Source organism: Enhydra lutris, unplaced genomic scaffold (assembly GCF_002288905.1).
Source record: "Enhydra lutris kenyoni isolate GAN:26980312 unplaced genomic scaffold, ASM228890v2 scaffoldscaffold44, whole genome shotgun sequence".
Lineage (NCBI taxonomy): Eukaryota > Metazoa > Chordata > Mammalia > Carnivora > Mustelidae > Enhydra > Enhydra lutris.
The window spans coordinates 13,555,439-13,582,491 of record NW_019154128.1 but is presented as its reverse complement, the minus strand read 5'-3'; the positions used below and the strand labels follow the sequence as shown (position 1 = coordinate 13,582,491).

Genomic DNA, 27,053 nt, shown 5'->3' with positions numbered 1-27,053 from the left:
TCCAAATTCAGTGGGTCTGAGGCAGGGCCCCCCAGATCGCATTTCTCCCATCCAAGTACTAATCAGGCCCGACCCTGCTTAGCTTCCGAGATCAGATGAGATCGGGTGCGTTCAGGGTGGTATGGCCGTAGACCCAGATCGCATTTCTAACAGACTCCCAGGTGACGCTGAGGCCTAACAGGAATTGCATTTTAAGACCCTCCTGAGCCCACCTGAGCTCCTCTGTGCTCCTGGCAGTGTGAACATTTTGCTGTGTGGCATGTGTGTGACTCTAGGGGTTAGTGGTGTTCGTCTTTATACACCACAGCCCCTAATCATAAAGTCAACCCCTTCATCTAGTGTTCAGCCAAAAGCTCCTGGCCTTCGCTGTTAAGTCATGAATCCAGAGAGCCTGATTTTGTGCTGAACTGGACAAGAGGAAGTAAATGTGCAGGCCCAAAGACAGCATTTCCTTGGCTCCACAGAGGTGGCTACAGGGGAAGCCAAAGCCCCAGGCATCACCACGAAGTTGTTCTACTTCTAAGTAGCAGTGGGTACCCACGAAGAGGGGGAAGGATCCTTCCCAGGACTGAAAAGTCCAGCCAAACAGAAAAGGATAGTTTCCCTACTATGGACTAAGTCGCTTGCCGGGATGCTGTGTAAATGGCAATGATATTGACCATGCTCACTTGCATTGAGAGTCAGCCTAAGCTTCTCCATCCTGCCTGACCTTGCACATGCTCCCTCTGCCGCAACTGAATGAATGAATGAATGAATGAACAAATGGCTGCATTTCTCTTTCACATATTCAAAAGGCTCTGAATTGTGACACCAGTAGGTCAAGAAAAATTTGCAGATGTAATTGTTCTGAAGTTTTCTGGATCCCCTCCCTTTCTCCCAGAATCTCAACCCTCCTTAAAAGAGTAGGGGATAAGAAAATATAAAGCAGATTTCATATAAATGCAGAGCTACGTGGCCAGTTTTTTCTGTTTCAAAGAAGTGTAGCTGCGGTCAGAGAGATCTGTAATCAGATCCAACAAAAGTTCTTACCTCAAACAGTTGATAAACTGGTTCTAAAAATAATCACGGATGATAATTTGTTCGCTCTGTGAATATTAATGTCCTGTTATGCAATTTGTCAGTAAAAAAAAAAAAAAAATGTACTGGGGGAGAAAAGGAAACCATAGGAACTTCAACAACAACAACAAATCAACTGGTTTAATAAATGTTGGCTTCTCCTTATCGAAGGGAAATTCCATTCTTCTATTTAATCCTCTGTCCCTCCCAATACACTGTAATCCTGACCCCAGGGGCCCCTCCAACAACAAACATGTAGGATGACCTGGTTGAAGGATCTGGAAACTAACTGCCTTGAGAAGCACGCTGAACTGGTGTTGGCTGATTATTTCTTGCCTCCTTCTGTTTCCAGGGCTCTGCACCCCTTCGTGCCCTGCTCACACAAGGAGTGGCCCCGATATGCTTCCCTTGGGAAATATTCCCTCTTTCCCTTGTCCCCAGCATATTCTCAAAGGCGTGTATTTTTCAAGCACAGAATTCCTTATCTGCTGCTGACGAAGGAGGATGAGCTTCTGAGAAGATACTCTGAAAACCATCTTGTCACTCCAAGAAATAACATAGTCCCTGGGCTTGGGAGCCTGCTCTGGGTGGGAGCTCTGAAAGGATTTGGGCCGGCTAAAAATGAGCTCACCAGGCACAGGGTGGGGCCAGCTTTTACTTCTGGACTCCACCCCCCATCCCATCCCTGTCTCTGCCCAACACAGGGGGGACGTCAGGAAATACTTGAGGATAAACACATGACAAAGCAAAGATACAAACATAAAATTACTTCTGAGCAAATAGTGCTTCTGGTTCTCTGTCAGTGACAGGCTACTCAGGACGAGATTGGGAAATCAGGAATTTCCCTAGCACCACACCGTAGATACCCCTGTTTAGATTTGCCTTTCCCCCCAGAAGCCCCAAGGGGCTTCTCTTCTACCCTGAGGCAATGAGATACAGCTGTGAAACCGACTTGAGAGGTCAGAGCTGGCTGGGAGGATTCCTTTAAATAACTGGGGCTTACCCCTGTGATAAGGGAAAAGCGAGGAGCACCCATCTCAATCCCTTGCGGCGCTACAGGTTACAGTTGCGGCAGAGACGGACTGAAAGGCTGCAGAACTTTCCGGCACTACTGGACTCATACTAACACCTGTAGGAATGATGCTGCAAGGTGCAGTATGTAGTTGGCCAACCCAACAGAACCTGAGGAATGCTATTTCACGTGGAATGCAGCCCTGGCATGGAGGGAGGAGTTAAGTACCTTGTGCCAGAGGAGCCCTGGAGGTCAGCCCGGAAGTGAGCGTACATGTCTGTGGGACCAGCAGGAGCTCTGTCTCTTGCTCTGGATGAGAGGACCACTCATTTCTTTGTTTTTGCTATCAATTTTAACCCCTGCTAGCTGCTTTTCTTCCAAAGTTGGATTTTTCCTATCTTGGAAACGTGACTTTCCAAGTTTTCATTTAAAAAAAAAAAAAAGATTTTATTTGTTTATTTGAGACAGAGAAAGAGAACACAAGCGGAGAGGGAGCGGGGAGACGCAGTCCCAGGACCCGGAGATCATGGCCTGAGCCAAAGGCAAGAGCTTAACCGACTGAGCCACCTAGGTGCCCCCAAATTTTTTCTTTACATGACTTTCATCACCCCCATCTTTAGAGGACATTGCCATTTTATAGTTGAGGAATCAAGAGGATTCAAAACGAAGTGATGGAAGTGATTTTTTTTTTAAGATTTTATTTATTTATTTGACAGATAGAGGTCACAAGTAGGCAGAGAGGCAGGCAGAGGGAGAGGAGGAAGCAGGCTCCCTGCTGAGCAGAGAGCCTGATGTGGGGCTCAATCCTAGGACCCTGAGATCATGACCCAAGCTGAAGGCAGAGGCTTTAACCCACTGAGCCACCCAGGCGCCCCTGGAAGTGATTTTTCTATTGACTGAGCCAGTCAGGCGCTCCCCAAGTCCAACATTTTAAAGGAATAAAAGAAATCCAATGCTCAACAACATAAAATTATTATTGTCTGGCACCTAATAAAAAAATTATCAGCATCCAAAAAGGAGGGAAATTAGGACTCATAAGTAGGAGAAAAATTAAAAGACCCCCAAATAACAAGAATAATGGAAGCAGAGACAAGGATATGATAACAGCTGCTATAAACATGCTATGTTTGGTCAAGAATCTAGAGGAAAATGGAACATGATGAAGAGAAATATGAAAGATATTAAAGGGACACAAATCAAATTTACAGAGATGAATAAGATAAAACCTGGCATAAAAAAATACACTAGATGGAATTAGCAGCAGATTAGACACTGCTAAAGATTAGTGAATTTAGAGACATAGATTAGAAGCTATCAAAAATGACACACAGAGGCGCCTGGGTGGCTCAGTGGGTTAAGCCTCTGCCTTCGGCTCGGATCATGATCCCAAAGTCCTGGGATCGAGCCCCACATCGGGCTCTCTGCTCAGCAGGGAGCCTGCTTCCTCCTCTCTCTCTGCCTGCCTCTCTGCCTACTTGTGATCTTTGTCTGTCAAATAAATAAATCTTAAAATAAAATAAAATAAAATGCCGCCTGCTACCTTGTTTGAGGAAAGCAGCTGCATTCTAAAAAAAAAAAAAAAAAAAAGACACACAGGTAGAAAAAAACCCCCAGAACATCAGTGATGTGTGGGACAACTTCTAGTGACCTAATATACATACAGTGAAATCCCAGAAAGAGAGGAAAAAGGGAAAGGGCTGGAAAAAATATCTGAAGAAATACTGGGGCTGGAATGATTTGTTGTTTGTATGGAAGAAATGAAAAAGAGAACTTCAACCTTATGAGATACATGAAAATTAGCCTAATGTCAAAGACATAAAGGTAAAACCTTAAATATAAAATTGTAGAAGAAGACATGAGCAAACATCTTTGTGATCTTGGGATAGGCAAGAACTTCTTTACTAAAGCACAAGAAGCATAAAATAAAGAAAAAATTGATAAATTGGACTTCATCAAAATTAAAAATGTTTGCTCTTCAGAAGACATTGTTAAGAAAATGAAAAGATAAACAAGAGGTAGAAAATATCTGCAAAGTATTTCTTTGTATAAATGACTATACCCAGGGATGCCTGAGTGGCTCAGTGGGTTAAAGCCTCTGCCTTCGGCTCGGGTCATGATCCCAAGGTCCTGGGATCCAGCCCTAGATCGGGCTCTCTGCTCAGCAGGGAGCCTGCTTCCTCCCCACCCTGCCTGCCTCTCTGCCTACTTGTGATCTCTGTCAAATAGATAATAAAATAAAATCTAAAAAAAAAAAAAAACCACCCCACATTAAAAAAAAAAAAAAAAATAATAATAATAAAGGACTATACCCAGAATAAAGCACTTTCAATAATAAGACTCAACAATAAGATAAACAACTCACTTTCTCTTTTTAAAAAAGATTTTATTTATTTATTTGAGAGAGACAGAGAGAGCACACGAGTGGTGGGGAGGGACAGAGGGAGAGGGAGAAGCAGGCTCCCTGCTGGCCAGGGAGACCGATGCAGGGCTCAATCCCAGGACCCTGGGATCATGACCGGAGCCAAAGGCAGATGTTTAACTGACTGAACCCGCCAGGTGCCTCCCAACACCTCAATTTTAAAAAGAAATGTGCAAGAGATATGAATAGACACTTTACCCAAAATATATACGTACAGCAAATATGGTAACTGAAAAGATGCTCAATATAACTGGTCACTCAGGAAATGTAAATTAAAATCACAATGAGATACTGCTACACTCACTTGAATAGCTACTAGAGGGACAGCACCAAGTCTAGGTGAGGATATAGCACAACTAGACCTCTCATACAGCACTGGTGGGGATGCAAAGTGGTAAGGAATACTATACAGCAATAAAAAGTAATGGGTCATATCATATGAATAAGGGCAAAAAACCCCCCCACATGATCATCATAATAGATACAGAAAAAGAAGACGACAAAAGCTAACACCCTTTCACAGTAAAAACACTCAACAAACTAGAAATAAGGAAACTTCTCCAACCTGATAAAGGATATCTATGAAAAACCCACAGAGCTGACGACATACTCGATGGTGAAAGATGGAAACTTCTCTCCAGAAGATCAAGAAAAAGACAAGAATGTCTGCTCTTGACATTTTTATTTAACACTGTAGAGGAGGTTCTAGCCAGGGTAATTAGGCAATTGGAAAAATAAATAAAAGGCAGCCAGATTGGAAAGGAAGAAGTACAAACTATGCTGCACATGACATGATCTCATATATAGAAAATCCCCAGGAGCCCACAAAAAACCCCTAATAAATGACTTCAGTAAGGTTGCAGGATAGAAGATTAATATACAAATATCAATTGTACTTCTATACAGTAGCAACAAACCACCCAAAATCCAAATTAAGAAAATAATTTCATTTACAACAGCATCAGAAAGAATAAAATAGGAATAAATTGTTTAATGAAAGACGTTCATGCTGTGTACACTGAAAACTAGAAAACAGATCTAAATAAATGGAAGGACACCCTGTGTTCTCATCTGAATTCCTGAAGACACAGTATTGTTATAATGACAATGCTCCTCAAATTGACCTACAGATTTAATACAATACCTATCACGATCCTAGCTGGCTTTTCTTTCCTTTTTGCAGTAGTTGGCAAACTCTTCTTAAGATTTGTACGACAGGGGCGCCTGGGTGGCTCAGTGGGTTAAGCCGCTGCCTTCGGCTCAGGTCATGATCTCAGGGTCCTGGGACTGAGTCCCGCGTCGGGCTCTCTGCTCAGCAGGGAGCCTGCTTCCCTCTCTCTCTCTCTCTCTGCCTGCCTCTCTGCCTACTTGTGATCTGTCTCTGTCAAATAAATAAATAAAATCTTAAAAAAAAAAAAAAAAAGATTTGTATGACAATACAAGCAACCCAGCCGAAATCATCTTGAAATAGAATAACAGAGTTGGAGGGTTTACGGTCTAATTTCAAAAGCTACTAGAAAGCTATGATAATCAAGATAGTATGGTTCTGGCATAAGGACAGTCATAGAGGTCAAATAAATCCATATATTTATGGTGAGTTGATTATTCAACCAGGATACTAAGACAGCTCAACGAGGAAAGCATAATTCTTTTCAACAAATAGTGCTGGGACAAATGCATTAGGCACATGCAAAAGGATGAGGTTGGATCTGTACCTCACACCAAATACAAAAATTCACTCAAAATGGATCAGAAATTGGGGCAATCAGGTGCCACAGTCAGTTGAGTGTCCGACACTAGATTTTGGCTCAGGTTGTGAGATCAAGCCCTGTGTCAGGCTCTGTGCTCAGCACAGAGTCTGCTTGAGACTCTCTCTCTCCCTCTGCCCCTCCCCACCGCACTCTCTCTCAAATAAATAAATAAATAAATTTAAAAAGCTGGATCAGAAACCTAAATGTTAAGAGATAAAACTACAAAAAACATGCATACAAATCTTTGTGACCTTGTATTAGGCAATGGTTTCTTAGATTTGATGTCAAAAGCACAAGCAAAAGAGAAAGATAAACTGGATGTCAGCAAGACTAAAAACTTCTGTACATCGGAGGACATTATCAAGAAGGTGAGAAGACAACCCACAGAATGGGAGAAAATAGTTGTATATTATGTATCTGATAAGGTATTAATATCCAGAATATTTAAAGAACTCTCATAACTCACGAATGAAAAAAATATATAACCCAAGTTAAAAATGGGCAAAGGATCTGAACAGACATTTCCCTAAAGATGATATATAAACAAAGGGCCAGTTAGCAGTAGGACAGATGTTTGACATCACTAGCCGTAAGGGAAACACAAGTCAAAAAGCACAATGCAATATTGCTTCATGCCCAACAGGATGGCAATAAAAAATAAAGATGGGCAATTAACAAATGCTGTCAAGGATGTGGAGAAATTGGAATCCTCATCCACTGCTGGTAGGAATGCCAAATGATGCAGTCTATGTGGAAATAGTCTGCCACTTCCTCAAAAAGTTCAACCTAGGTTTGGCATATGCCCAGCAATTCTATTCCTAGGGTCAATACCCAAGAGAATTCAAAATCTACATCCCCACAAACACTTGTCCATGAACCCTTATAATGGTATTATTCATAACAGCCAAAAAGTAGAAACAACGCAAATGTCCATCAACTGATGAATAAATAAAAGGTGGTATATTGATCCAATGGACTACTCTGCCATAAAAAAGAACAGAGCATTGATTCATGATACAAGGATGAACCTTGAAAACATTAAGTGAAAGAAGCCAGACACAGAAGGCCACATGTTGTAGGATTCCATTTATTTGAGATGTCTAGAATAAGCTTTCAAAAACAACTTGCTTAACTAATTTAATTGACACGGGTAACTAGTTTCAGAATATTTTTGTTGAGGACTGCTAGAGTGGGGCAAGACAAAACGCAGAGAAAAACCGAAATCACAGATGTTCTGAGATCCCAGTTACTCATAAAATACTGAATAGTATTTTACTCCTGGGGTGGAAATGTGGGTAAGCCAGTTTCATGACATGGTTCCTTTATAGATCCAGACACTTGGCCCAACTTATATTACTAGAGGCTCTTAATTTTGGTCATGGAAATAAGCAATGGACCAGGAGCCAAGGAAGCTTGACTACTTCACTTACCAGCTGTGTGACCTTGGGAAAGTCACTTAATTGCTATCGTTTCCATTCTACCTACTGATTACATGGTCTCTAACTTCTAAAATTCTAAGAACTGTAGGCCTATGTCCTCAGCAGCAGGCTTGTAAACACCACATGAACCTAGCAATCTAATAACACATCCTGTATTATTCTAACTTCCGAAAGGCAGCTAGAATCATCTGCTTATTTTGGGCGCTCACTGTTCCCTGGGAAAGATACTTTTGGCAAAAGCAACCATTCAGATGACAGTCTCAGTGTTTTGGAGAAAAGCAACTAATTTATTGACAACAAAGCCTGTTTTTTTTCCTTGAAATTTCATAGCTGCGGGCCCAGAAATAAAAAGTCCCCAGAAGACTCTAAAAATATGTTCTCAATTCCCTTTTATCTCCCACCCAGAGCTGAGAGAACAGCATCTACCGTGTCATATTAAACACATCTGCATCCAACACCGATAAAAGTACATGACCAAGGGAACAGATAAGAATTGTTTTCAATTTGTTCAGATGGGATCGGTTAAGTTTAACCTAATTAGACCAAATAATCAAAGCAGGTGTTTGTAAGTTGCCAATGTTTTCATTCTCTGTAACTGGCTATATTTCCCAGGAACTTAGGTAAAGGAAGTTAGTATGTCATAAAAATCAGTGACCTTATATTTATTCATGTCACACATATATTATTCATGTTCAAGGCAGTACAAACACAAAGCATTGTTGGATACTTGTCCCAGGTTTTACCATTTAACCATCATCAACATTGGAGCTGGCCTTTGGGAGCGTTTCCATTACCTAACTTCCATTATATAAATACGAGTGTAATAAATGAGAGCCTGTCTTCTAATCTGAGACTGATCTACAGAGCACATTGACTTGGCATTCCAACTATTTAGGGATTCTGACTTCACGCTCTCAAGTTGGTCACTCACATTTAAGGCACTGAGAAGAAATATAATAACAATAATAACAGCTACATTCCAGTAAAACAAAATGTTTATTGCATTTGGCAGAATGATGAGATCTGAACTATAAATCCCAGCTAATAAAGAAACCACAAAATGCAGCCGCCAGCAGCTTAGTACCGGGAAGTATTTCATGCCATGGCCGTGGGTCCACCTGCAAAGAGAGAAAGGGCAGGCGGCTGCCTGGGAGCAGTCAGGCTCTCTTTTTCTAGTAACTGCTTCTGTCCCAGGTCCATGCTCATGCTGTTCCACACTCTGCTGGCACAGGAGACAGAAATGCAGGCAAGAAAGTGCCCAATGAAAGCATGTGATCTGGAAGGCTCCTCTGAAGGGGATCCTTCTCTGAGGGCTGGGGGTTCTATAGGAGAGGAAGAGCAATGGGAAGTTGGAACAACCAAGAGGGTTCTAGGGCACCCTCCCCGAGGCAGTGGTTTTCCTGATTCCGGCCTTGACTGTGCTATGGGGCCATGGGGTAAGTGCCCAGAGAGCTCAGCCTCTGTTCTCCTACTATGCATGTGACACTTGGCCAGTTGTCTCCTCACCTTGGGTTTCCTCCCATCTGACATGCGGGACCACAAGAACCTCCCTTACTGATGCATGCAAGATGCTTGGCACAATGCTTGGCACGGACTTATTTTAACAGTGCTCAGTTAACTGTTGGTCATAATTATTATGATCTCCACAAGGAAGAGGGTATTGAAAATGTTTCCTGAGAAGGAGAGTATGCTGGGCATCCTATATACATTTCAGGGGCAGGGAAAAAGCCTTTTGAGATCACTTATACTCTGCGAAGTGGGATGAAACATGTCCAAGCTAAGAGCGACAAAGGGTAGGTGGGCCTCCAATGAGAGGGAAAGCTCTGTGTCTCCAGGTCCCTGCCCAGGCCTGCAAGGCAGCCCCGGAGTGCTTGTGCTGTTAGGTCTCCTCTTCCTCATCCCCCAACTCCACTCAGAGACTATAATTTTCTTTCCAGCAGGAAACTGATGTATACGAACGATGACAGCTGGATTCAGAAGAGGAAAAAGAATACAGGGGACAGAGAGTCCTGCGGGTTTAAATCACTTTGGAACTCAAAACAAAACCCCCAGATCTGGAATTTGTAAAACCTAGTTAATGGCTGAGGAAACCTCAAAGGATGAGGAAGCACTAAGATAAAAGTCTGAATCACACAAAACACATCATTATCTTAAGCTTTTCTAATCGTCTTCCCTGCCTTTCCCCTCCACTGTTTTTCTCCTTATTTATGCCCCCAGCCCCTCAACATGGTTCTGAGACAGTTGAGATGGGGAAATAGCCTTCCAAGGTCACAAACAGAACAGTGTTTGAGAGGAGATGGACCAATCCTCCTCTAACCAAAGATGTTTCCCTGAAATGGATACTACTTCATTTCTTTTAGAATAATGAATCGCCTTCGAGATTCATAGTTAGATCCATTTACTGTTGAAATATACATACGTACTCCCATATGAATAAAACAGAATTATGGTGTTTAAGATCTGTAAAATGGAAGTAAGAGGAGGACACCCCCATGATGGCACCATTCGAAGACAGCTATTTTTAGCATTCTGCTGCCTTTATCTTCAGTCTGGTTCTCTACTCCCCACTCCCACCTGCCAGACCCCAAGGGGTGACAATCACAATGTCTGGACAAATCCCCCTGACATTCCATGAATGGATTTTCTGTTATGTTCTTTTTTGGAGACCATGGGAACTTAGTTCATAAGGTTCTAAGAATTCTACAAGGATGAGGGCAGAGAAGGAAATGTCACCTTGTCTTAAAAACCAAATGGTGAGGGGCGCCTGGGTGGCTCAGTGGATTAAGCCGCTGCCTTCGGCTCAGGTCATGATCTCAGGGTCCTGGGATCAAGTCCTGCATCGGGCTCTCTGCTCAGCCAAGAGCCTGCTTCTCTCTCTCTCTCTCTCTCTGTCTGCCTCTCTGCCTACTTGTGATCTCTGTCAAATAAATAAATAAAATATAAAAAAAAAAAAAAACCAAATGGTGTGACTCTCTGTCTTATATCCTTTAATAACCTGCTTTGTCTACGAGGTCAAGTACACGCTCCTTGGATTGGCCTAGGAGGTCCTTCATGATTGAGTTCCTGCTTCTGTGACTATCACACCTGCCTGGTCTTGAACCCGAGACTGGTCACTGCCCTTGCTCTCTGAAGGCTGTGCTGACTTGTGCCTCTGTGCCTCTGGCCATGCTCCTCCCTCTCTCTATGATGCCCACCTTTACCTTGCCCATGTGGTGAATCTCTACTCACCCTCAAAACTCTGCTCAACCACCTTCTCCTCTATGAAGCCTTTCTGTCTTCCCAAGTAGAAATGACCTTCAATGTATCCCATAAACATTTCCTTTACGGCACCTGTAATCCCTCACTCCCCTACTTATAAGCCCAAAACCCATGTATGTGTGTCTCCAGCTATAGGTGCTCAATGTGTCTGATGTTAGCATGTCATTTCTGATGAATGAAAAAATACACAAACAACAAAAATGATCCTTTTTTGGAATCAGTCAGAGAGGCAGGAGAATCCTTAATCAAATGGATTTCCTGATATTCCATGACAGCTATGCCATCTTTCAGTATTTTCCTAGGAAAGCAGACATTTCTTCTTTCCTGAAGATGTTCAAAGTAAGAGGAGAATTGTGAATGTGAGGGGCTGCAGGGCACTGGATGAGATGCCTGGTTTCTAGCTAATGATAATGAGAATCATAATATTAATAGTACCTAATATTTACTGAGCACTTACTCTGTGCGATGCAAAGCACATCCCTTACATAGGAATTTACACAAATTCGTCAACAACCACTCTAAGATACAGATCCTGTCATCACCCCCAATTACAATTGAGAAAAACTGTCTCCAAAAGGTTCAATGAATTGCCTGAGGTCACAGAGCTAAATGGCAGATCTGGGATTCAAACCGAGGGTTATGGCTTCAGAGCCTGAATGATATACTCCCTACTCTGAGCTTTGTGAGCTAATAATGGAGGTAGACATTTACAGATATGATATGAACATCACATAAACATAACGTTTGAGTTCAGAAAATGAATTTACATCTGATTGATGCATGAATTTAATTAAGACTTTGTATCTTGATGACAACTGTTACTATTCTAAAAACTGAGGAACCAACTCTGCATTTCCATCAGTTAATAACCAACCCACTTAACAAGGGCCTCCTGTGTGCTTAGCTGAGGGACGAAGAATCTAAGGCATGATCCATCCTTTCAAGGTACCTGCAAGGTAATACTATAATGTCATGATATTATTTCGAAATCACATTGAAGTCTACACGTCTAAGTAAGTGATTGCCTTGTTTGGTAACATATTTAGCTATCGCTCAAGCTGGCTTTGGAAACAATTTATGAAACACATAAGAATAGATTTCATTACTTTAAGTTCACAGTTTATTTTTTTCCTCAACAGTGCTGTCCATCTGAATCGCTGTCGTATTTGACATTTGGTTAGTTCTAAAGATGTAGTTCCATCCTCAAAGGAGGAAAATTTGTTACCATTGTTTGTGTGGATGTATTATATGATTGTATAACATTCATACAGACAGACACACATATACACACACATCTGTGGCTTATATGGGCAAATCCTGAAGGACTGGATAACATCCTTACTTGTCTGATAGGAAGAGAATATGAGCCACATATATAATTTTTTATTTTCCAGCAGCCACATTTTTTAGAAATACAAAGAAATAGGTGAAATTCGTTTTAATAATATATTTCATTTAATCTGATATATCAAAAATAGTATCATTCCAACATGTAATCAACATAAAAAGTGAGTGAGAAATTGTTTTCATACTAACTCTTTGAAATTGGGTGTGTATTTTATCCTTCCAAAACATTCCCATTTGGATCGGCCACATCCCAAGAGCCTAGGAGCCACATGTGGCTAGTGACTGCCACACTGGGCAGGGCGGGATAAAGTATTTCAAGCGATGGCTGTCATACTAGAATAAAGGCAAGAGCACCCACTCTGTAGCATCCTCCTCGGCAGAGTAAAGACTCTGTAAGAGGAATGATGCATCGATGCAAGTACGACACAGTACTGAGCAAAATAAATGACAGCTGTGCCCACTTTTAACTGGGGTACAAAGTCTTCTGTAACGCAAGACTTTGGAGGAAAGGATGGTTTAAAAAGGCCAACGTCTTCATGGAGGAGTCCAAGCATCAGTAAAGGGCAGGTGGCTGGAGAACAGAAAATCCACCAAACATGACTTTTGCCCACAACACTCAAGGGTTAACCTCTCTGGACTAGGAATAAAGGTACTAGTACGTTAAGGAAAACTTGGTTCAAATAAATTGATGATTACGGTCAACCACACAACTCCGAGAGGATCCCAAAGCCTGGACTCATGAGTCGTGAGCAACTCTTTCAAGGCCAAAGTCCTTTAGCTACTAAGCAGAGAAGGACTGTCAAGCTATAGAGAATTTGGAATTGAAATACAAAAATAGAGGAAACCTGAACCAACTTCCTTGGTAACACCTGACTTATTTATTTATTTAAAAAATATTTTATTTATTTATTTGACAGCACAAGTCGGCAGAGAGGCAGGCAGAGAGAGACGAGGAAACAGGCTCCCTGCTGAGCAGAGAGCCCGACACACGGGGCTGGATCCCATGACCCTGGGATCATGACCTGAGCCGAAGGCAGAGGCTCTAACCCACTGAGCCACCCAGGCGCCCCAGGAACACCTGATTTATAATCTCCACAACCCAGTTAGTTCAAGTGTAAAATACAGTGGCGCAACCCTGAGGTCCCTTACAGTGGGGGTGATCTATAATTGGGGGAGCAAACCTGGACACTTCCATGGGTAAAGGGGGACACTATTAGTAATTAGGCTGCGACGAGGCATAAACTAGGACTGTTTGACAGCTACAAAACTATATGAGCTTATTCTACCAAATGGATACAATGGCCACCCTCTGCAGGGCTGGGGAGCTGATGAAAGTCCAGGCGTGTTCTTCTTACCTCTGCGTGGCCACAGGGGCTCTGTGGGCTAATAGTCATCGATCCGGGTGAGGTGGTTTCGCACCTCCCCCTCAAAGCACTTTAAATTGGTTTGAATTTGGGAACAGGGTTCCATATGGACAGAGCTGGACTCTGACAGCCTGAATATATTTACTGAAGACAACAAATCATTGACAGACTAAATGTAACAGGGGAAAGGCCTGGCCTGCTTGTACTCAGAATGTGACTTTGTAATTGTAGCCTCCTTTCGACAGGCCTAATCAATTAGAAGAGCCTGATTTTAACCAGTTGCAGCCTCATTACGCTGCATTCCAGTTTGTGTTGCTGAAAATCAGTTTCAGTCTGTGGCCTGGAGCTCATGTATAGCACTTCCTGCAGCCTCTTATATAAACACATAAAAAAAAATTTTTTTTAATTTGAAGTTGCCCTTCTCCATTTAAAGAAAATCACTCTGTGAAATCAGTTGCATTTCTATACACCAACAGCAAGAAGGAAGAAAGAGAAATTAAGAAGTTGATCCCATTTATAGTTGCACCCAAAACCATAAGATACCTAGGAATAAACCTAACCAAAGAGGCAAAGAATCTGTACTCAGAAAACTATGAAGTACTCATGAAAGAAATGAGGAAGACACAAAGAAATGGAAAAACATTCCATGCTCATGGATTGGAAGAACAAATATTGTGAAAATGTCTATGCTACCTAAAGCAATCTACAGTCAGTGCAATCCCTATCAAAATACCATCAACTTTTTTCAAAGAAATGAAAGGAATAATCCTAAAATTTATATGGAACCAGAAAACACCCTGAATAGCCAGAGGAATGTTGAAAAAGAAAACCAAAGTTGGCAGCATCACAATTCCAGGCTTCAAGCTCTATCACAAAGCTGTCATCATCAAGACTGTATGGTACTGGCCCAAAAACAGACACATAGGTCAATGGAACAGAACAGAGAGCCCAGAAATGGACCCTCAGCTCTATGGTCAACTAATATTTGATAAAGCAGGAAAGGATATCCAATGGAAAAAAGACAGTCTTCTTCAACAAATGGTGTTGGGAAAATTGGATAGCCACATGCAGAAGAATGAAACTGGACCATTTCCTTATACCATACACAAAAATAGACTCAAAATGGATGAAACACCTAAATATGAGACAGGAATCCATCAAAATCCTTGAGGAGAACACAGGCAGCAACTTCTTCAACCTCAGCTGCAGCAACATCTTCCTAGAAATGTCACCAAAGGCAAGGGAAGCAAGGGCAAAATGAACTATTGGGACTTCATCAAAATCAAAAGCTTTTGCACAGCAAGAGAAAGTCAACAAAACCAAAGACAACTGACAAAATGGGAGAAGATATTTGCAAATGACATACCAGATAGAGGGTTAGTATCTAAAATCTATAAAGAACTTATCAAACTCAACATCCAAAGAACAAATAATCCAATCAAGAAATGGGCAGAAGACATAACAGACATTTCTGCAAAGAAGACATCCAGATGGCCAACAGACACATGAAAAAGTGCTCCACATCACTTGGCATCAGGGAAATACAAATCAAAACCACAGTGAGATACCACCGCATACCATTCAGAACGGCTAAAATTAACAAGTCAGGAAATGACAGATGTTGGCAAGGATGGGGAAAAAGCGGAACCCTCCTACACTGTTGGTGGGAATGCAAGCTGGTGCAGCCACTCTGGAAAACAGTATGGAGGTTCCTCAAAAAGTTGAAAATAGAGCTACTGTACGACCCAGCAATCACACCACTGGGTATTTACCCTAAAGATGCAAATACAGTGATCCAAAGGGGCCATGTGCACCCGATTGTTTATAGCAGCAATGTCCACAATAGCCAAACTATGGAAGGAACCTAAATGTCCATCAATAGATGAATGGATAAAGATGTGGTATATATGTGTGTGTGTGTGTGTACACATACATACACAATGGAATACTATGCAGCCATCAAAAACCGAAATCTTGCCATTTGCAACGACGTGGATGGAACTAGAGGGTATTTTGCTGAGAAAATAAGTCAATCAGAGAAGGACAATTATCATATGATCTCTCTGATATGAGGAATTTGAGAGGCAGGGTGGGGGTTTGTGGGGGGAAAGGAGGGAAAAAATGAAACAAGATGGGATCAGGAGAGAGACAAACCATAAGAGACTCTTAATCTCAGGAAACAAACTGAGGGTTGCTGGGGAGGTGGGGTGGGGGGGAGGGATAGGGTGGCTGAGTGATAGACATTGGGGAGGGTATGTGCTATGGTGAGTGCTGTGAATTGTGTAAGACTGATGAATCACAGACCTGTACCCCTGAAACAAATAATACATTATATGTTAATAATAAAAACACTCTGTGAATCATCATTAAAATAGAACAATTATATATGGATCTGGCGGCCCATAGCAGAAACGTGTATGACCAAGGAACGAATCTCAAGTCAGAGTTTAAGGCAGTGAGGGTGGATTTGGGACTGAGTCTCCGGTATCCTGACTCCAGGATCAAATGAGCCCAGTTCAGTTAGCTCCGCGGAATGGAGCAGAATGGACTCTCTGCTTTCTTTGAATTTTAAAGAAAATGAATGGAAGAGGAAAAAGCCAAGGTCTCTGAGATACAGAGGGTATTTGAGTACTCAGAGTCCAAACTCCCTCCTGAACAACAAAACAGAAAATAAATGGCAAACTTCCAACTAAACAAGGATAAGTTTCCTTGAAAAGTGTGTACGAAGGAACTGTATGACACCATGCTGAATTCTGATGTGTGATTAGTTTTACGAAAGTAAAAGCTGGGGGGAGTGTGCAGCAGACCCACTCAAAGCCCCACCTGTAGTTCAGAGATCCATAATCATTCCAAAATATGATATAACTATGAATCATACCTGGCTGGGTGCCTTTCGTGGGCTTGTCAAGGCAGCGAGGCAACAGGAAGAGAATGTCAATATATACAGCTCTGGTCACCAAACACGGATTTTGCCTAGAAAGGTAAAGAACAGGAGATAAGCTGGTATTTTTCTCTCCCTGAGGTCTGGGTCACAGATGAGAAAAAGGTGTATCATGAGGCTTAGGGAGTTATGGCCAATGCTAAAAAAGACAGATAATCGCCAATAGTAGAAACACGACAGTAAGTCAAATGAGGAAATGAAATCCTAGAGCACAAGGTGGGGGTTGGGGATACACATGCACAAAAACAGATAAAACTCTATGCTCTGGTTCCAAATAAAACAAGCTGAAAACAAACAAAACCCGGTATCCTATCCCAGTTATTTGAAAACGAGGAGATTGGTGGGGGGAGTTAATATTCTATTATTTTTCCTCTTTAGTGGACAGATCTAGGGGGGTGGAGGTGATCTTGGGTTACGAGTGTCACTGACTGAGCATTCTGGAGAAGGAGATTGCACTGGCGTAGGACAAACCATACCTACAGACTTAAAAGAACCGGCTGAAAACCAAACACACGGGAGTGCTAACAAGTCCTGCGACAGACATTCCTTTCCCAATAAGCGCAAGTTTTTCTTTTTTCAATAAATGGAGTTCACTTTGCTCTTTGAACCACATGCTGGAAAAAGTAAGTGGGCTTGGATTTAGGGGTCTGGATAAAAAAGGAAGAATGAAGACTTTCTTTGGAAAACAGTGCTGGTCCCCCTGGCTCTGAGCCTCGGGTCACACGGACTGACTGTGAAAAGGGCCCCACCCTCCCTGATGTGCACGTAGTAAAAGAGGACACGTAGTAAAAAGAGAAGGGACATTTTGGATTTGAATCTTGGCTTTGCCGCTTATTTCTGTGACCTGAGTCCTATTCCTGATTGGGACAATGGAAACCCTAATCACGGCATGGTGAGTCGCGGTGACTTCGGATGTGGCGCAAGTGGAATGCCCGCCTCGCTTATGGGCCACGGCAGACGCCCCATCAGGTGTTCGCTCCCTGCCTTCTCTGCTTCCAGCTTAAGATGAGGGAATGGCACGAATGTTCTGGCCGGTGACATTCCATTTACCTGACCCCTAAACCCATCCTCCTCATTCCCTGCATTTGAACAGTCTTATCACCATTTCCCTTAAGTTTATTCCTATTCTATCCTGAACTGGCCATATCTAGGCCCGGCATACGCTCTCGTATGAAAAGAAAATCAGATACTTTTGACTTAAAAGAAAACACGAAACTGCCATGTGTCCAGGTCTCTCTCTTGCTGACCCGCCTCATTCTGTCCTGCTGACTTGCTTCCTCTCTAGTCACCTGCCTGCTTCGACTCCTGCCCTACCGTAACTCCTCGTTTATACACATACCTCATGTTTGGCCTAATTTCATACCTGTACCTAGCTATTTTTTTAAAAATAAGCTTTAAGAAATAGGTAACGTGCACATGGTATAAAAATAAGTCCGTACATGGGGCGCCTGGGTGGCTCAGTGGGTTGAGCCACTGCCTTCAGCTCAGGTCATGATCCCAGGTCCTGGGTTCAAGCCCCACATCGGGCTTTCTGCTCAGCGAGGAGCCTGATTCCTCCTCTCTCTCTGCCTGCCTCTCTGCCTACTTGTGATTTCTCTCTGTCAAATAAATAAATAAAATCTAAAAAAAAAAAAAATAAGTCCGTACAAAAGGGCATGCTGTGAGAATGGAGTTCTCTTCCATCCACTGCCCTCTGCTCACCTTCTGTTCCCGGAGGCCACTACTATTACTACTTCTCAGTATGGCCTTCCAGACTCATTCTGTTCATTTACAAGCATCTATCTATAGCTACCCACTTGCTTAGTTTTACACAAAGAGTAGTTTACTGTATACTAAGTTCTAGGCATTACTTTTTCTCACTTACACGTTTTTGACATCATGCCATTAAAAACAGAGATCTGCCTCTCTTTCAAAGGTTGTAGACTGTTCCATGCCATGGAGGTACCAATCCCCTTTTGAAAGAATTCAGATTATTTAAGATACTTAGCTAAAAACAATAAAGAATGTATATATACATCAGTTTTGTGCATATAAATGAGTACTCAGGGGAGAAATTCCTAGAAGCTGAATAGACAGATCAAGGTATTTGCAAATCTAAAATTATGATTGTTTTTAACAAGATGCTCTCCAAAGAGATAATACATGTTCACCAACAGCATGCCAAAGAATTCCAGTCTCCCACAACCTGACCAACAGTGTACTATTAAACTTTTTTGACTTTTATCAAAATGATAAGTGAAAAACAGTATCTCATCATTTTTATGTTGTGATTATTTTGTTATAAGTGAGGCTGATCATCACTTCATATGCTTTTCAAAAAAGATGCCTCGATTTCCTTCTCTGTGAAATGTATTCAGTTCCCCTGTCCATTAACGTTGTTGGTCTTTTTCTTATTGATTTGTGGGAGCTCTCTGTGTATTAAGGAAATCTACTCTTTGTCACATGTGCTATAAATATTTTTGCAGTCTATTTTTTATTATTTATTTATTTATTTTTACAAGATTTTATTTATTTGACAGAGAGAGACACATTGAGAGAGGGAACACAAGCAGGGGGAGTGGGAGAGGGAGAAGCACACTTCCTACAGAGCAGGGAGCCGGATGCGGGGCTCAAATCCAGGACCCTGGGATCATGACCTAAGCCAAAGGCAGACGCTTAATGACTGAGCCACCCAGCCGCCCCTTTTATTTATTTGTTTTTAATATTTTTGCAGTTTATCATTTGTCTTTCAACTTTATAAATTTTTTACAAGTCAAAAATGTTTAGTTCAATGCAGCCAAGTATACTGGTATTTTTATTTGTGTCTCCTGGATTTTATATCATGCTTACAAAGTCTATACCTTCTTCAAGATTTTATATATATATATATATGTATATATATACATATATACATATATATATATATAAAATTGTACATTATATGTAAATGTAAATTATATGTAAATGTAAATATATAATTATATATAATTGTAAAAATTATATATATAATTGTAATTTTTAAAATTTATATATATTTATAATTCCATTTTGTTGTTGTTGCTTAAAACTTTCATCTATTTGGAATTTTTCTTCCCAAACCTACCCTTATCTTTCATTTCTATCTCATTTTCCCCAGGTCTCACAACCCTAACTCCCTGTCCTTATCTGTCTACTCCCTATGAAAGGTCCACACTTTACGAAAACTTCTTTAATGATACAATTTGCAATTCTGGCATTTCCACTGTGTAACAGGTAGGACTTCCCTCTGCCAAAGAAAGGGCCACTCAAGAATGCGAGAAAAGCCAGTGCTGCGGGGTTCATGAACTGTCAGCTATCCAGCATAGAGCTGAGTAAGCAGCCCGCGGAGAGCAGACGGAATCCCCTGAGCACCCAGCTCTGAGCTAAGTGCTGGGAAATGAGGTCCATGAGATGATTTCTGACCTCAGAGAATTCTATGCAGTTATGGAGACAAAAATAAGGGCAAACTTTGGGACAGGATGTAAGGAGTGAAGAGAAAGAACATCAGGTGGGATTGGAGCGATGGGAAAGGTTTATGGGGATGTAATTCCAACTGGGCCATGAATGATGAGAAGATTTTAGCCAGACAAAGTTGATAGGGAAGGGCGTTTTGAGAGGGGTCAATAGATATGGGAAGGAATCAGTCTGGCCTATCTACGGACCTAGGGAGATCAGGAGGGGAAGATGAGAGAATGTGCTGAAAAGTAGGAACAAGAAAAAGGCAGGCCAGGCCTTCAGGAGATGGGCTGCCTCATGCTAACTGGGTGCTTCTTAGTGTAAAAATGCACTGTCTGCTCCCATGTGGCCTCAGAGTCATAGCCTCTCACCCTGGATGTCTTCCTATTGGAGCCATACAGAACCATAAAGGGAAATTTGAGGGAAGCTGGTTTGACTGTCAACTCTGAGGAGGAGCCTAGTTTCCATGAGATTTTTAGCTAAGTAAGTATATTTTTTAGGATTTCTAAATCAATCAAGGAAAGGTTGGCAATCTTAAGAGTTCCCTGCCTGGCTGAAGGGTTCTGCATCTTTTTTTGGATCTGGTACAGGCTGGTGAACTTGCTGGCCTCCTGGGACACTCTGAGGCCCACTGTGACTACCCCCATAATAGAGAGGCTCTGGGCTAAATCTGATGCAGTCAAGGAGATTGTGGGATGCTCCCTCGAGGATTGCTGCTCTTGAGTCTGGGAAACAGAGGATCTGGGGCCATAAAGGACTCCATCCGTGGCTTCTCCTTTGAGACCAACTGAGACAGAAATCCTGGCTTGGAGCCCACTGTTCATGGCTCTACCCTCAAGAACGGCTATAGCCAGAGCCATGGCCACAGCCACAGCCACATAACCATCCTGTCTGGAGTCAGAGTTGGGTCTCACTCTAAACTGGCTTCTAAGTCAGGAAAATCATTTTGTTCTCTTTCTTTCTCTCTCACCGTTACTTGATGTTTGTTTGGACTTGGAAAGGGCACACTGTCAGTTCAGGGTGAGCCAGAGGTTTGTTCTTGGTCTGTCAAGCCACTCTGATGAGGGGAATAAAATCCTGGGAACAGCATGCCAGCTGGACAGGAAACCAACCCACAGGGTTTTGGTGGGCTTGGGAATTTTTTTTTCCTACCCCCAAATGGAAAAATCCTGGCATGGGGCACAGTATAATAGAGATCTAGAATGTTCAAAGAAAAAAAAAAGTCCAAAGTGGTCAGGGTCTTACAGATGGGCTGAAAAACGGCAGAACCACGGCCATAGAAGGAGCAGCCAGGATTCAGGTACTAGGAGGACAAAGTTTACACATACAAAATCAAACAAAGGGCTTGTTAAGAATCTTGCTTTCTTCCATACTTTTTTAAACATTCGTCCCTTGACAAATGTCCACCTGAGAACCTGATGAATCCACTGCTGCCTTGGGAAATCTCTGAACTTCATTAAACCTCCTGCCCTCTCTTCTGGAAATTGGGAGGAGGGAGAAGGCAGGGCAGAGAGTAGGGCTTCCCAGACACATCCACAATGGCCCTAGTGTCTGGAGGACAGCAGGAGTTCCTGGGAAGTCTGTGATAAATTATTCACTTCTCCCGTCCCTTCCGGAATCCCAGTGGCTGTAGAGCTGCTTAACTGAGGCCCATTCATTCGGAAAACATTTACTGAGAGGCTACTGAGAGCTAGGAATAGTGCCAGAGTTTAGAAATATGAAGATAAAATGATTCAGTGACATAGTCACTGCCCTCAAGGAACTTAGAGTCCTGAATAGTGTTTTCAAACCGCAGGTTATGACCCATTTTGTTGACTATGAAATCAACTAGTGAGTGGTGACCAGTGTAACAGAGAGAAAGGAATGGAGGGGAAGGAGAGGAGGAGGAAGGTGGTGGTGGGGAACACAGAGGATCGGGGGCCACAAAGGAGGGAGGGAGCAGAGGAGGAAAAGAAAGGCAGAGAGAGGGAGGAAGAGAGGAAGGGAAGGAGGGAGGGAGAAGGAAAGTATAATCAGAGGCATCAAAGTGGTAAAGGGAAGCACTGTTTCCTTTACTTGTTGCTATAAAGTCCTTGCCCAGGATCAAGTTTTAATAAATTATCTTTAATAAATTATTTTTAATAAATTGTCTTGTTGGAGGCAAATAATTTATGAAATGCAATAATTTTAAGCAAAAACATTGGTAGATTTGTTCTAATGCCTTTCTTTTTCTTTTCCAGGTAATAAGCCAGCCTGCTCTATACTGGATGGTATTAACAGGGTTATGCTTGGTATCCAAAGTGATGGTGGATATGCTAAAAGCAAACATTCCTGAAATTAAATGTGCTACAACTTGAGTAAATTCCCCTATTGCACTTTTTCTTACAGACTGTTCGTATCTTATACGGATAGTATCACCATTCCAAACTGGGCAAGATTTCACATGTGTGTACATATACACACACAGACAGCACACACACATATTTTACATAGATCATATGTAAAATATTTGTTTCAAGTGGCTGTCAAAAAATCTTGAAAGCCACCAAGTTAGCAAGAGAAACATGGAACCAATCATACTAGAGTATGAGGGGCAGGCCAAAGGAGGGGTTCAACAGGCTAAAAATTAAGCATAGTTGAAGAGGGACCTGCCAAGTTAGGAAGTGACTTGGCAAAGAGCTGAAGAGTGAGGAGTGTGGGATATAGAACATGGGCAGAGTGACCCCAGCAGAAGCAGCAGCATGTCCAAAGAGCAGGGCACATGACACATCTGGAAAATAATGAGAAGTGCAAAGGGGATGTGGGAGGGGAACGACAACAGGAAATGACAGCGGATGAGTGAAACACCCAAAGGGAGAGCTTCAGAGTGGCCTTTAAGAGTTCAAAAGCTCCAAAGGGTTGAAGCCACCAGTGGGATTCCACCAGCCCAATCCATACAGGAAAGCTAGGATCCCCACACACTAGAGTGTGAAGTGTTGGTGGGCTCCCTAGAAGGGTCAGAGAGTTCACTCTGGACACACTATATCCTTCCAGAAGCATTCACTGCCGATTTCAGAGGGCTGGAAACAGCTGTTGTGGTTTTAAGCAGCTAGTGTCTGTTAAGGTCTCTAAGTCAAGAGACTGTATCTGGACTTCAACAGAGTCAGGGTCTGAGGTCTCTCTAATCCCCAGGGAACTACTCCCCCAGAAGCCTAATTAGACTCATGGCTTAACTTTATTAAGCTAAGCACCTTTACCGAGCACCATGGGGGAACATCCTACTTGGGACAGAACAGGAGGGAGAGGGAGAATGTTCTGGCCTTGCAAAGCCTATGGCCTTGTTTTGTATGTGTATGCTGGAGAGTGTACATGGAGAAAAACAGAATGTACAAAAAACAGTGAGAGGGAATGTCATGGAGGAGGGGTCTGGAGACACCGAAGGATTTAGCCAGTGAAGGGAAAGAAGGAATCCAGTCAGGAGAGCTCCATAAAGCAGATATGATGGTGAAAACATGCTTGCTACATGCAGGGACCAATGAAGACCAGGAAATCAAACAGGTGCTGCTGACGAGCTTGATGGCTGAGAATGACTGGGGAGCTCGAGTCCTAGCAGGGGCTCTAATCCTGGCCTCGAACAGGCTCACTCCTACTCAGACCACTTCTGTTCTCAACCACGTCACTGAGCAAAAAGCACTAATAGCCTCGTACCAGGCAGCCAGCAGTGGAGTTAATAAAGTGATATCCCAGGGACTACCACCAGGCCCAGAATAGGCTGTTAAGAAGAAAACCAGAAAAAGAGAAGGAAAGTAGGTGGGGAGCAAGGGAAGAGAAGACAGGTAAGAAGTGGGGGAAGGGGCAAGAGAAGAATGAGAGAGGGAAGGTGGTGGGAGAAGAAGAGGGGGAAAACGGTCTAGAACATGTTCCCATTTTCTGCCCCGAACCCCAGACTTGGCACATGTCCAGCCACACCATGTTCTTTATTGAAAGTTCATTTCAGAGCCTGTCCTCTAGGAAAACCTTCCCTGACTAAACATCAGAAAACAGCCTCCGAGGGCAATTGGAATGGCCGGCTCGACACAAGGTATTTTGTTGACCTCCCTGGGTCTCCTAGAGATCCCGACGGCCATCTTTGCAAACCTAGGCAGTTCCCATCTCTGCAATGGTAGCTGCCCACAGAATCAGAGTTGCCTCTCTTCACATTTGGATACAAAAGGAAGAGCTCTTGCGGGTTAGGAGCTAGGAGGTACTTCTTTGATGCAGGCCACATTAAGTTATGTAAATGTGGAAGTGTAAATTAAATAAAAAAGAACCCCTCTCTTCCTTCTGATTTCCATTTTTTACCACAGCCCCCAGCCAAGCAACCATCACATGGCATTCTTGGAGCAACAATAGGGGATTTGTTTAAACCAAGATGCCAAATGGTCATGAATTGCAGAATATATATTTTTAAACAAGTGATTTTCCCCCACTGGAACATCCAGAATTTAGCTCTGTGCTGCAGGCCAGCTGGCAGCGGTATGCGGGGTCTGGCTGGCTACCCAGGACTGCTCATTTACCTTGCCCTTCCCTGAGGGGGTGTGACGGCAGAGCTGCATTTTTATGGTATGCTCCAACTTCCATCCAGCCTTCCTTGGTCTGGAGCTTTCCAAGTGTTTATACTCACACCCACACGCAGAAGCTGCCCCGTGGCACTCCTCGAGTTTTCCTTTTAAAGTGGAGCCATCTTTGTGCCCTGCTCTGGTGGTTGACCAATTTATAGGGAATTGACTGAGTTGCCTATGGCCAAAGCAAGAGACCAGGAGCTGTGAGTCTGTCCACAAAGGGACCAAGCGTCCCCACCATGCCTACAGAGCACATGGGGTTTCCCCTGGAAAAGCAGCTTTTGTTCCGGGGAATGGAATCTGTGAAAACAGGGCCCCAGCCACCTTACTAGGGTTCTGGGTAGGGACTCGGTGAGGCCCAGACAGTGCGTAGACAACACCAGGGCACTTGGCAGGTCAGGGCCCAGGCCATGGCCGCCTTGGCTTCCCTGGCAAAACCGCTGCTCAAGAGGAAACCCACAACCTCAAGGCCAAGGTTTTACCTTTTCCCAACATTAAGGTTCACCTGCCTTTTCAGAGGACCCCCAGGGAGCCTCCCACACCCCCCAGAGGCCCTCATATTTTTCCATCTTTCTATTAGGCAGCTTTTTCTCATTAATGTACTAACACTCAAGTTATGTGCAGAGAATGAGGAAAAAGAGACCTTGTGTGGGGCTTGGGATTTGTTCAAAGCCTGGGGAAATCGTTTTAGAGGGTGTATGTTTTTTATTCCTTTTATGAGAGATGCATGTTTCCCCCCCTCTGTGACTTGTTTAAAAGTAAAGTTTAATATGCTGCCAGAGAAATTGCTGGTTAATAACTTAATAAGTATGTGCTAGGAATTATGGGAGAAAAGTAGTATCCAAGAAAACTTTTATTGTACAGTTTGGGGCTTGGAAGATATATAGCTTCAGTTATTATACAAAATGCTAACAGAAGTCCCCTTTCTTTTCAAACCCCACTTTCTCCCCAGTATTATAAAAAAAGGATAAATAAGTGAGGCGAATGAAAACTTCTGGAAGCTGCATGAGAAGTCTGTATGCAGATCACAAGGTGAGAATTTCCAACAGCCACAGTCAACGCAACTGTGCTAATGTGAACTTGGCAAAGCACACACTTGGAAATTAGCCCTGGCAAGAACAGTAATACTGATGATAATAATATCAACTTTCTTTTATGAAAAGTTTTGTCTTAAAAAAATATGCCTACCTTATCTTTATAAAATTCTTAAGAGGGGAGAAAAATAGGCATTATTATTCCCATTTTTTACAAGTCAACAAAGTAGCTTATGTAGCTCAAGTGACCTACCCAAGATTAGGGCAAAAACCAAGAATAGATTCAAGGTTTTCTTGACAAATTGTATCTCTGTGTCCCAAACACAATCAGATGCAAAATGAGACTCGGTGCCAAACAATGAGAGTATTTTGGTTTGTGGCCACATGCCCTGGTGTTGTGTCCTGTAGCTGGTCTGGTGAAAAGTGAGGCTCGGAGCATAGCTACTCCTGCGAGGGCCAACATAAAGGCCTGTTTTCAACATGGCTGATTATGTTGATAAAGACTTAATCATCTGACAGTGGATATTTCCTCTATTTGTTTAGTTCTCCTATACTTTCACACTCATTTCACAACAAGTTCTTCCTTCCCCACATTGGTTTCTCACTGTCATTTTACAGGGTCCCACTTTACAGATAAAAACAGAGTCTCAAAGAAACGGCTAGCCCCACAGGGTTGGCTACAGCTGAACAGGGACCCTAGAACCCAGACCTGCTAACCTCTGCCTCTCCTCAACTCCAGCAGGACGCATACACAGGAAAGAGGCCCATCTGCCAAGTCGCTCTCAAAGTGCCACTCCTCTGGTCACCCAGAACCACAGGGCGTTCGGGTTCAGGAGGGGAGCCCTGGAGTAAAATCCTGATACCGCACAGGAAAGTGTTATTTCCAGAGGTGTGTAGGCCAATCCTATCACCAAAGAAGCCTGGGTATTGCAGGCAGCTGAGAGGGAGGAAGGAAAGAGAGTGGGGGCTCTGGAGTGTTCTTCTTAAAGCAGCTCCTTTGGTCCATTTACATAAGACCAGTCCACAGACCCCCAAAGCCCTCAGGGAGATGGCAGAAGTCTGGCCACAAGGGACAAATGTACCATGGCTGAGTCAGCTCAGTACGAGGGCACACAAGCAGGAGGCCAACTGAGGCATAAAGAAGCACTCCGGTCAGGTCTATGCCTTGCCCAAAAGCCTGCCTTCAGAGTTGCTGACACCAGTTAAGAGTACTGTCTCCAAAGATCACTACTGAAAAACAGTTGTATTATCCAGGAGAATTAACTTGTTCACGTTAGAACTTAGTAAGATGTTAGCATGAGTCGCGGGTCAGATCAAGTGGCAGTGGCAGTCATCTAGCTGAGAACAGATTTCTAAGGCGAGAGGACTATGAATAGCTAAATGTTGGATGGCAAGAAGGTATAGAGCATGTGTCCCTGTC

The 27,053-nt window shown here is 42.9% G+C and overlaps 1 protein-coding gene across 4 annotated transcripts in view; it reads right to left on the bottom strand.

The window, feature by feature from the left end:
• The window catches only part of LOC111155863 (THADA, armadillo repeat containing), a 328,485-nt gene that overhangs the window by 67,415 nt on the left and 234,017 nt on the right, over positions 1 to 27,053 (bottom strand). For all 4 annotated transcript variants that reach the window (XM_022516299.1, XM_022516297.1, XM_022516298.1 and 1 more), the window contains one exon: positions 16,525 to 16,619. In XM_022516299.1, coding sequence (XP_022372007.1) covers positions 16,525 to 16,619 — 95 coding nt within the window. The remainder of the gene's footprint in view (positions 1 to 16,524; positions 16,620 to 27,053) is intronic.